The sequence below is a fragment of the Myripristis murdjan genome, chromosome 3, assembly GCF_902150065.1.
Source record: "Myripristis murdjan chromosome 3, fMyrMur1.1, whole genome shotgun sequence".
Taxonomy (NCBI): Eukaryota; Metazoa; Chordata; class Actinopteri; order Holocentriformes; family Holocentridae; genus Myripristis; species Myripristis murdjan.
The window spans coordinates 24,818,837-24,831,257 of NC_043982.1; the positions used below are offsets into that span (position 1 = coordinate 24,818,837).

General features: G+C 40.5%; 1 protein-coding gene across 1 annotated transcript in view; it reads right to left on the reverse strand.

The window, feature by feature from the left end:
- Window positions 1-12,421, reverse strand: part of tln2a (talin 2a) — a 126,937-nt gene that overhangs the window by 24,084 nt on the left and 90,432 nt on the right. Inside the window, exons 31-40 of the mRNA XM_030048435.1 lie at window positions 10,190-10,387; window positions 8,635-8,774; window positions 5,146-5,239; window positions 4,593-4,682; window positions 4,289-4,411; window positions 4,040-4,183; window positions 2,817-2,978; window positions 2,353-2,493; window positions 1,992-2,173; window positions 486-618 (exon numbers count right to left, since the gene is read on the reverse strand). Of these exons, the coding sequence (XP_029904295.1) occupies window positions 486-618; window positions 1,992-2,173; window positions 2,353-2,493; window positions 2,817-2,978; window positions 4,040-4,183; window positions 4,289-4,411; window positions 4,593-4,682; window positions 5,146-5,239; window positions 8,635-8,774; window positions 10,190-10,387 (1,407 nt within the window). The remainder of the gene's footprint in view (window positions 1-485; window positions 619-1,991; window positions 2,174-2,352; window positions 2,494-2,816; window positions 2,979-4,039; window positions 4,184-4,288; window positions 4,412-4,592; window positions 4,683-5,145; window positions 5,240-8,634; window positions 8,775-10,189; window positions 10,388-12,421) is intronic.

Below are 12,421 nucleotides of genomic sequence, written 5' to 3' on the forward strand. Positions count from 1 at the left end.
ATTCTTCAGTGTAAGGTGTTAAGGTGAAACACAATGGAAAAAAGTGTTGATTTGTTACATATGACAAATCAAATGAGATCACACATCAATGTATTGAAGAAACAGTTTCAGATGATATTAAATCACACGTACCAATATTAGAAGCTAAATGGTAACACAGCATCTGCAGAATTCCTGATTTACACTGAATGAGCTGTTTGTGACCAAGAATGGACAAAAATCTAATTAAAACAGCCAATAATAGATCCAGTTTCATCAGCAGAGTGAAAATGAGAGCAAGAGAAAGAGAGCAAAGGAAAAACATAAAGTGAGAAGTTTGTTTGAGGGGAAATGAGGCTGGAGTTGAGGGGAGGGGGAGACAGAGAGAGACAGACAGACAGATTGGGAGACAGAGATAGAGATAGTTGCATGTAAAGGCAAATGGAGGCAAAGAGACAGAAAGTTGTCCGTGGTTGACATCGAGCTGTTTTCTGATGCTTACTTACCTCCAGTGAGATGTCGTCCCTGCTGGGTAAGTTCTGGCTGACTGCTGCTAGAGAGGCCTGCTCAATGTCCCGGATACATTTGTTGATGTTATCAATTGATGTGTCGCACTCCCGCTGGCCTGGGGCCTTGTCCCTGACAGAAAAATGGAAACAGGAGAATAAGAGTGAGAGAAAAGGTAGAAAATTGGGTGAGACAAAGATGAGTAAAGGAGGAGAGAGACAGGGGTAAAGGGAAAGTAGACAGAGAAAAGGAAATGGAAAGAAGGAAAAAGAAAAATTACAGGAGACAGGAAGAGGTTGAAGAGACTAGAATGTGAACATACAGAACATTTGTTAAAACACAGGCAGGTTGCAGGATAACATTTCATTCCCCCTAACTCATTCATTCCTCACAGTATCATGCTGGCCACATCTGCTGAAATGGGGCCTGTAGGGTCCCATCACAACATAGAGAGATCAGGCCAGGCTGCCAAATTAGCTTTGAAGCCTCCAAGTGGTTTGGGGGGGGAGGCCACCGGGACAGAGTAACTTAGTTAGACATCAATTTCAATGCATGATGACACACCATAAGAAAGTGAAAACTCAACTTTATTTGTAATGAGACTAACAAAACAGTACAATTTCCTTGTGGAGGATGGAGTCTGTTTCAGCGTGTGTCTTCTTTGGCTCTGCAATGTATCACTGAATACCCTTAAAAGCTTAAAACAAAGAACTGAAGACATGCTACACTGGGTGTGCTTGAATGCTAATGTGCAGATGTTCTGAGCACAACGAGAAGCTTAAAATTCAGTTCACTTGACACTAGGAGTTAGTTCCCTATGAGCATCACTGGTTCTGACCAAGGTCAAGGCACAGACATGTGAAAAAGGAGGTTAAAAGTATTTCCTATACCAATGAATAGGGTGGGTAAGCCATCCTACCTCTAAACCTTTGCATGAGTCTCAACGGTATTTTATCGAGTAACCTTGTCTGCAAAATATTTTCCACACATTGCCTGTAAAACATATGATTGATTATGGAAGCGGTAGCCCTGATGAAGCTCCCCTTTTCGGACTTCTTTTCTTTCGACTCCTGGTTTTACCAGATTGAGAACATTTTTGAGTTTCTGTCCACCCTGAAGAATATATTCCCCCAGGAAAGAGTGCAGACAAAAACTGAATGGTCAGTAAAATGTGGAGCTCCCGGAGGGAATATTCAACCATGCTGTTGAAGAAACTTGTACAAATCACTGGGACCATTAACAGGCTGCACTTTTCTGTTCGAATTTAGATGGACAACTGAGAAACCAATGCAAGGGCCGTGGGTGGGTCTCATTAGCTCACCCGCTTTTGCCAGAATAATCATGGAAAGATATTAAAGAAGAAGAGAAAGAAATTACTTAACACTTAACACTAGTGCTAATGGTCATCTCCTTGCATGATGTCTGCTTTCCCATTCAATCTATGTTTCCATGGGGCTGTACACAATCTGTACTTGTTCAATATGAACAAATGCTCTTTCACTAACCGGATGGCTGTGATGAGACTCTTGATGGAGTCGGAGACCGTGCGAGAATGACCAGCCAGAACAGACCAGGTGGGCGGGTCTTTGGGGTTGATCACCAATGAGCGTGCAGTTTTCAGCAGGTGGGTGGAGCTGTCTAGCATGGAGCGTGCTGATTGGAGGATGGGCTCCTGAGCTGCAGAGCCCTGGAGAAAAACAAATTAAAAACAATTTCAGACAGAATGAAAAAAATACATATATATTAATAGTAACTTCAAACTTTTGCAGCATATGATAGCCTTTTCTATAAAATTTCTATTCAACTTTCGATTTGTATTAAGGCAATAATTGAAAACTACACACATTAATATTTACATAACCATACCTCATTGCTGATCTGCGCAGGGACACTGGCAAACTCTGGGTTAGAGGCAAATGTTGTCAAGTTTTCCACAGCCTCGATTAGAGGAGCTGTAGCAACTCGACATTTGTTCCTGTTCTCCTCTGAGAAATCGCCATCTAGAGCCTGGACAGAGACAACGTACAAGGTGCATGGACTGAACTTAGCACACAGATAGTTGTCAAGAGTGACGCTTGTATTCTTGAGTGCCAATCCCAAATCATCATTTTTAATCTAGTGTTAGGAATTTTAACTAATCAATAACAAAGGTTTTGTGAATGAATCAGAAATAGTTGGAAATTCATTTAACAGGAGATTCATCAAAATGATTATACAATTCCTAACCCAAGAAAGTCTTCACACTTCAATACTATCAGTACTGAAATCTACACATTATGCTGTTGAGCAGACAGAGTCAACATTTTACAAGACTGGTGGAGCACCCTTACTTTTATGGTTTTGACCAAGTTGGCAGTGCTGTTGGCCACCTCTTTGGCGGACTGGACAAAGTGCCTCTTGGCGACTGGATTGGCTGTTTTGGATGAAGCCAGCCGGCAGGCATTGCAAAGTGCCGAGGTGTGCTTAGCAACAATGGTGGCAGCTGAGAGCACCTGGAGCATCACAAAAAAGTATATTAATCACCCCTGAGTGTTATGTTGAAGAAATAGCTCTGCTCAGAACTCTCTAGAGTTGACTACTCAACCTCATGTCAGCTAAAAGTCCAGTGAAATGCATTCAAAATCGGCAAAAAAAGTGAGTTTGCCCCAATAGTGCCCCATGTCAGACTTTTTCAGAACTACTGAAATCAACATCAGACATAATTTTACAGCTCCAAAATGATCACACACAGCCCTGAAAGATTTCTGCTAGAGGATCTTCTGACTTCTGCCAGAGCTGTTCAAGACGTGTATGTCACCAGGGATGAAACTGCTGGTGGTCTGTCGAACAAACTAATATTGTTGATGAAAATATGAGAACTACACAGAAAAGTACTACTCTTTGAGTCCTCGGTTGCAATCATATAGCTACAAACATTTGGATTCATTCTTCTTCTTCTTCTTATTAATATTATTAAAACAATAATCTTTATTTATATAGTATTTTTCATACATTGGATGCAGCTAAAAGCGAAGTCAGTACAATACAAACAGAGTTGCTTAATATAATAAATTGTGTAAACATTAATAAAACCCTCGACAGACATGTTAAAAATTAAATAAACAAGTTAAAATGACGAGACAGAATAAATCAATTAAAAGCTAAGTTACAAAGATTTGACCTGACTGTGATGGATGTCAGTAGTTTATGAGTGAGTTTTCATTTTGGGGTGAACTACTACTATAAACACATTTGTCAAACATGGCTTTTGCAAGCTGACTTATAATCACCATGGAATCATGGATACCTGTATATTGTCCTACAGTAGCAGAAACAACTGTGATATGTTGTGAGAAATGAAATGACCAATTACTCCAGCCATGTAAAACCATTCAAGGCACTGCATTCATCTGTGTGATATAGTGACTTGATGTTGCAACATCCTGCGACAGATCTCTGGCAAAAAACCTAAGATACCCATCTGTTGATGTTACCCAGCCTAACTCCACCGTAAAGCACATTTTAGCTGAAAGTTTTGAATAAATATAGAAAAACTAACTGTTGCTCCATGTACCTGTGAGGGGCTACTGTCTGGATCTACCAGATTCTGACAGGCCATCTGGATCGCCTGATTAGCTTTGGCGAACTGGATGGGGTCCACCAACCCCTGATGCCCTGCCTGACTGTTAGGATCAGACACACCCACCAGGTAGGATGCCTATGGATGACATAGATATGATCAATGAATAATACATGATAAAAAAAAAAAAAAACACTATTTAATGGCTGGTGTAGTGCAAGTCTTGGTTCACCCAAGCTATACCTGTCCTGCAGCCTCGGTGAGGCCACACAGGGCTTTCGAGGCTGATCCCACACACTCTCCGAAGGCTGTCACGTCTCCTGTCTTGCAGTTCTGAGAAATACCTGCCATGGACTCTCCCAGGACCTAGACAGGGTGACAAAAAAAGACCAGCAGAGAGGGAGGAAAGGAAGGATTAGAGTGCTAAGCTGTTGCATTCCAAGGCCAGGTCATACATGAATGCACACAGATCACTTATGTACCCACAGCTCTCTGTGCTCTTCGGCTTGGTGTTTTGATCACTGAGCTGTCTGATTTTGATTCCTACCTTGGAGTTCTCCATCACACTCTCGATGCAGTCAAAGTAGGACAGGTCGCTGACAGGTTCGTTGGGGTTGTCAAGCATTCCTCTGACAGCCTGAGAGGCAAACAAGCAGCAGTAAACTTTATCTGTGTTACACCTTTCATTCAAAAAGTACATTTTATTTTGCAAATATTTTTTTCACACTGGTCATCATTATAGGAAGTAGCAGGCTGGACCCCAGGAAAGAGGTCAATCAATTTAAGTCTAAAAATGGCTTATCGTGTTGGATTTAGTGGTGAAATCTTTCACCTACATATATTCTGAGAACTTCACTGGTGACAACAAAGTAAGACCTACATGAGTAGTACCAGGTGGATTATTGCAAATGAGTGGGCTTCACATGACTACCTACATACTTCTGAGGATAACATGGTGCATGGTTTCCAACCTAGAGCGCAAACTAGGGAGTATTATTCTTTTCTTGTAAGTAACTCTAGGTCAAAGCTTGTAAAGCCTTTGCAAATATCAGTTTTTGTTGTGTTTCTTTCCTACTACATAGAGGCAGTCCTTTCCTTACCTCCAGCTCTCTCAGGGCGTTGTCACACTCCTTCTGACCAGGAGCCTGCTGGGTACACAGGGTGATCAGCTGGTTAATGCTGTCAGTCACCGCTCTGAAACAAACACAACACATCCAGACAGAGGCACATGAATGATAGGTGCATTAATAGATAAGTTTGTGCACATGTACACTTTTGACTGTGTGTGCTGGTGTATGAACATTTAAGAGTATGTAAACCTGAGTTGAGTCAGCTAAAATGTTTCCTGTTTGAATGAGTAAGGGTTAGAGGCATTCACTTACACCTTCCTACTACTGTTGTTACTGAGTCTCACTGTTGTTATGACTTACTATGAACAGATGCCGAAATGCCTCTCTTTTCTTTCTTTTTTTAAAAAATATATCCATCTTGTTAACAGATACCTTTCTTTATGGATAATGATAGTAAGTAATTTGCTAAGTGGCAAGTTTATTAAAGGCTGTTTAACACATTGTAAGGGTTTTTGGAGCTATGTAATCATGAACATCATAAGATTTGAGTGAGTGTGAACTCAAAAGTTTTGAGAGAGTGTGAACTCATAAGATTTGAGTGAGTGTGAAAAGGACATCTGTAACTTGTTGCCTGTAAGTGGAGAGTTGTCGCCTCCACAAAGTGCCTTAAAACCTTTTAACGCACACCTACTTGCTGATTATCCTGCTTATACCATGGTCACTTACCAGCAATATGGAGGAAAGAGGAGGTAAAAAATATAAAAATTTCCACTGCTGTGTTTTCCCTCCCAGGCGTTAGTTTATCGAGTGGATAACTCATCTGTGCTTACCACAGCCGATAACCAGTAACAGCTATGCTTTTTAATGTTACTATGGTTACCAGTTGGGTAGCAGATGAATTGTGAATGTTTATTAAAGTTGAGCTGAACTACATGTGCAATACACAGTTTTAATGATCACCTGAAGGCCAGTCAGAAACCCAGACCATGGTATAAAGAGATAATGATTATTATTATCAATTGTTATTTTTTCTCATCTGTTTTAGAAACTAGCTTTCAACAGTAATTCTTCGCTGGGTAGCTGCCAACCTGAGTGATGAAGCAGCCCTGGGAGTCAGGGCTGCATCAGATCTTTTGATCTGACATCAGGAAATTTGAGAGTTTGGAGGCTGCAAAGTCATACCAGCAGAATGAAGGCTTTTCAATCTCAGCAATCACAATAACTGCTTTCTCTGAGCAAAGAGGATAAACCCTTCCAACCCAAATACCTAATATGCTTTTCAATCATAGACTAGCACCAAACCCACTTCAGAGAGAAAAGGTAAAATGAAGAGTAGCACTGTTCATATCTTAGTTGTTTAGGCAGCTGCGACATCAGATATATGATGAAGTATACTGTTGGCTCCATTTAATTTCCATCCCAAACAACATCCACTCTCTTGTGGTGACAGAGGTGACACCAGAGGGGGCATGAGGAGTGCTCAGCTAATCACTAATAAAAAAGGGTCAGCAGCTGAGCCAGGCTTGACTTTGTCCTCCTTATAATGAAGTGCCATTTTCTTGTGGCTTCCACTTGACCATACACAACAGTACCCACCATTTCATAGCCAGCCAAAGAGAAACGGAAAGTGTAGACCATTTATTAGATTTCAAATACTGAGGTTCCCCTTCTGTCAAATATGGCTCATATAATCACAATGATAATTTTGGCTGAATCCAGCAAGCAACACCATTAAATCCAGGGTTGTCATTTGTTGAAATCAGCTTGGTACTCGTTACCGAAAAGTTATTTAAACATTGTCCGTCATTCAATGCTAAGGAGCTTAGCTCGAAGGTCAACTGACTAGCTATCAGTCCCTCATCAAACAAAGCTGAAGTGGAGCAATTAGACTCATCTCACTTATCAAATGCAGTCATATGAAGCACATCTGTTACAGTTTTCAGCAGAATGCTTACTGTACAGCCTGGAGTTACACAGCATTTGGTTATGCATCAACAAAACATCATTTATCCCACCTATGCCACTCTTTCACTACTGCCTGGTGACTGCAATGGACACAAGAATTTGAATATTGTTGTATGCTGTTGGAAACCACCTGACTATAGTGTGTTTGTTGTGTAAATATCATCTATTTGTTTGTTAAATTTACTAAGGACGTGCTTTCCATTTATGTTGCAGTCACAATGGAAAACAGTAAGATCAGATCTATCAGTGAATGTTAAAGGAAAGGCTGAAGAATATAGTACTGACCCTCTGTCAGTCTGAAACAGCCTGACATGCACATCACATTTGGCTCACTTTGTTTGACAGACAGATTTATCTGCTTTCTCAACTCCTGTACAGGACAGTTAACAACTCAGTGTTGTCAAACTCAAAATTTTCTATCTTGTTGTTAGTCCTTGCTATTATTTTACATTAACACCTTAGTTGTAGTTCAGGTGCCATGTCAGAGCCACACCAAACTCAAAAACACATGGCATGTGTTTACCTGTTCCAAAATGAGTCGAGCAGCAAAGCAGCAGACTGCAATGACTGAGTTCACCTGGCCAGATGTCTGACATGCTGCTGCTGTACTATCGACAAACGTGCATCTACAGAACATTTCACGCACTGCTGCAAAGCCAAAGTTTCACAGCCAGATTTAATGGTCATTTATATCTGAAATATAATGGCATTCTAAACAGTGGCGATGATATTTCACATAGAGTTGTCTTCATGGTGTGCTAATGGCGTTCAGTCAGATGGAGTGAAACCATCAAGAGTTCATTAAATCTTTGCTTGAAGAAGTACTGTTAGGTGTCAACAAAAGTATTTTAAATTGCATTTCAATTTGTTTGTGGTTCATTCTTTCATTAAAAGTAACTGGGGGGCATGTCTGACAATTTCTCATTTGCAATTTTTTTCTTGGCTGAACATATTCATTAAATAGCTATCTGCTACCTTAGAGCAAATCATTACTATTGTCAAAATGAATTCCATAGTCTGAAATTTTCTCTAAAGTCACCGAAATATAATGTAATGTAGAACATTTGGATTTGCAACAACTTTTCAGTAAAATCTGACTAGCAGGACCAGTGAGATGCAGGCCAATTAATTCTGCTCACACTTAATTTTGTATAATATTGCAGGATTTTGATCTACCAGAACAGTGTATTCATCACAATGTGAGCATGCACATCAATAAAACAAAGCTCACTGTATGAAATGAATGGGTTCATCTGGCACGACTCCAGTCACTCAGTGCTATGCCAAACTAATTTAGTTTAGCATGGCATCAGCTCACACTCCCAACTGTGGCTAAGATGTTTCCTATGTTTTTCACAAATTCTCCAATGCTGAGCTCACCATCATTATTCCAATGTAAATGCACTTAAAAATTACACCAGTTGTAAATTCTATTCTCGATGGAGTAACCCATATTAAAAGCATATACAGTCATGGCACCATTAGACACTATAAGTGATAATAAAAGTAATCAAATAGCATGGGTTTATGTATGTGCTTGGTTTGATGTAACACCTTGCAGCAGCTGCTAGCAGGTTCTTGGCGTTTGCTGCTCCAGGGTCGACAGACAGGGACTTGGCAGCCAGCAGCAGCTTGCTAGAAGCCATGGAGATGTTCTTCAAGTTACCAATTACCTGGATCTGGTCATCCTTTTTCTGAAATGACGCAGCACAGCAAACATTAAAAACAAACAAACCACCTGGCAAACATAATTTTATCTGATTTAGGTTGGAAGGTCCCTCAAGATAATGGAACACAATCATTGCTTTGTTATAGATTCCTTAAATAGTTATTTACACATCTTTGATTTAACACAGAATTTAGGCAAACATGGCATACCGCTGGACTGTCAAGTTTTAGTGAAACAGTCTTGAAAAATCTCTAAAGATTTGTTATTTTGAGCAGTTTCTTGCACGAAAAGATCAACACAATCCATCATGTTCTATGTGTGTGTGTGTGTGTGTGTGTGTGTGTGTGTGTGTGCATATCAACAGGCCTACAAGGGAAATCAAATGTGCATCAGTGAGTATGCACAGGAAAAACAACATATGCTCAGCTTGCTTAGTATTTACTCACATCAGTTACTTTGTTACATGAGTTACTTGCATCTGTTCAGTAACTAAAGACAGAACAAACTATTCGGAAGTGGAAATTCTCAAAACAGGGATACTCTGTCTGCTAGTTGTTCTGAGAAGTTATGTGTTGGACGCCTTCTGCATGATGTGTTTAACTAACGCACTGTAAATGTTGTACATCCACTGTGCACACAAATACAGTATATACAGTCTGGCACTACAGAAATTTTATTTTACTGTATACCATATAGTGCTTTCCCCCTTACTGTGAAAGGCTGGTTACCTGAAGGAATGACATGTCTTGTTTAATGTTCTTAAGTTGAAATTATCTACGGCTCCACAGAAAAATGTTTGTGGCCAAACCGTGGCAGTCATCAGGGGCACATTTCGTTATTTGTGTCATGCCACACTCATTTCCACTCACAGACCATCATCAATTCAGATTAATAGGCAACACAGCTGCCAAACAAAGACTTTTAACTCTCATCTCATCTAGGCCCTGAAATTCCCTGGTCTGAGGCGAAACACAGCATGAAAGGAGTCCTGTGTGTTCGGTAATGACAAGCAGACATTTCAGGGCTGCTAGATGTTGGAGCGACCTGCCTGAGGAGCTAAGGCGGGCTATATCAAAAAAGCATCATGCGTAAATCCCTTCTTAGAACTCACTTTTATTTATTTGGTTTTACATAATCATCTTTGATTATCCGGCTTTGACCTCATCCTTTATAATCTACTTTTATGCTTAACCTTGCATTTACATTTCCTACCTTGCTTTTATTCATTTTGCTGTAAATTTGATGTTTTTGTATTTTTTTTTTTTTTAACTTGTCTGTAACGTGCTTTGTAGCCATGTTTGAAAAGTGCTGTACACTTGAAAAGTGCTATATCTTCTTATTAGCATCCTTACTAAATGAAAAAAAAAAAAAAAAGGTAATATTATATCTGTTAAAGCTGACTGAGTGAGCTTGACTTTCCTGTGAGATAACGGAACATACCGGTGTGTGCCCGGCCATCTCGATGCCAGCATCCAGGAACTCGTCAAAGTCTTGGCTGAATTTCCCAGAGGCCACCGCGAGCTGGCTGCTGGAGCCCCGGGAAGCATGGACCACCTCGCCTGCTGACTGGTTCAGGTCTGCTGCCGTTTGGTTCAGCTCACTCTGGGCTTCTTGGAAGGACTTGGAGGATGGAGGGATCTGGATGGAGGACACAGATAGGGAATAAACTAATTACAGAGATATTATGTGCCAATTCACAGTGGCAATTATTCTGCATTGAGCCTTTGTGTTTTTTTTCTGTCCCTTTTTTCCCCTCTTGCTGTCCACTATCCCCAGGTGTGGTCTTTCCTGCTCAGCTGTTCTGGTTTATTTGAATTTGCATAGTTAAATCCTGATGTTCTGGATTGCAGATGGGATAATTGGTGGTCTCAGTCATGTTCCCCTGTGTGCATATGATACCCCGTTCATGTGATGTTGAGTCTAACGTGCACTCTAGTTTCCCAGCGGAGGTGCACATGAAGGCCCCACTAAGTCACCAAGTCAAGATCAAGTCAGGTAAATCTGGATACTAGATGTAACACATTTGGCCCCATTGAGATGTTTCAAAATGGCTGCCCACAGCACAGAGTTCTCTGTATACCTCAGTCAGACACAGCTAAAAATTCAAAATGTAAAGTCATGTTTGACTTTACATTTTCAGGTTGTTTCTGTAAACCAGTAAAAAACGCACGGTTGTTGTCAAGGTAACAACAACGTTTCTGCTTCTGAGTTCCAAAGCATGTGAATGCGACTGGATTTTTTGCAGCTAATTTTGGAAACATGGAACTGGGAGTTTCCAAACTGTCCAGTGAATCTGACGTGAAGACATGAACGCGGCAGAAGGAGCCCTACTTAAGTCACGGCCAGCGTGCCTCCACCTCCTCCTATGCTTTTGTCTGTGTGCTCTTTTGTAGTTGCCGAGTAAGGCAGGGCACCCTGTATGCCTTCCCATAGGTATTGCCACTGTTAGACACACTAAGTTAAAGGGAGGTATTGGTTGGTCCCCACAGCTGCCTCCTCAGGCCCCACGACCCCCACCTCAATGGAAAAGGTTTAATTTTTGTTAATAAATAATAATTTCCCTGATTTTATGCAGGGACACACGGTGAGGTATTAGTTCAGAATGTGCCAAGCTTGAAAGGGAAATATACTGTAGGCTAGACAGCTGCCTGCAGTAAGGAGACCGAGTCACAGTGATAAGCTGGAGAACAGATATGTAGCCTATGTAATGTCTGAGATAATTGTTCAATGAACATAACAACGTATTATTGTACAAATGTACAATGTAGGCTACCCTCTGTATTTCTTGACAATATTATAGATTTGATTTAATAATAAAGGTGCAGTTTTAGAACATAGACCATGTGCCCCTGGTGCCCTGGGGAAACCGCTCTGGGTAAACCACTGCAAGGTTCAGGTGACTGGGGAAGAAATATGGAAGCACTTTGTATTTTCCCTTCTTCGGATGTCAGACTTCGGGCCACCCAGAGAATACAAACAAAAGCTGTTCTGTATCGTTTCAGCGAGGAATGCATCATTTTCTTCTAAAATACTGTACGATTCTGTAGTTTAAGGAATGGATGGCAGCTCTAGTTAGAGGTGTGTTGCCGCCTTTATGTTTTACACCAGCCATTTTTTAAAAATTAGATTATACAGGCTTTTTAGCCATTTTGTTTTATCAATTAGGGACTTATTGAATTAGCTTGGAGTTTTATTTTTCTGGGCTCTTTCCTTTGACACCATCTACTGCCCTCTTCCCTAACTTTATCATTGTTTGCAGTTAATCCAAGGGTACATCTGTATATACTGGGATACTATTAGTCTATCTGGTGCTGGATATGTGCTGCTGACTCTGATACCCCTTGACTTCTTCAGGGACTTAACAGAAGACAAATATATTTTTTGATGTTAGCTGAAAATCAAAGTGGTTCAGTAACATAATTATTGGTGAGGTAATTTAGTAACAGCAACACAAATTCAATGTGGATATGCACACGAGTAATTAGAGCAGCTGAAACAAACACTGGATAAAAACAATTCAACCAAATCTTTGATAAAGATGAAATATCTTCAATAAAGCTGGCATCAGATGAAATGGGATGGATGGGAGTTCAGATTAATTAAATCCTAGCTGAAGTACTGGCACTACAATCCAGAAATAAACACTACAATTGTAACAGCCAGCGCTGTGCG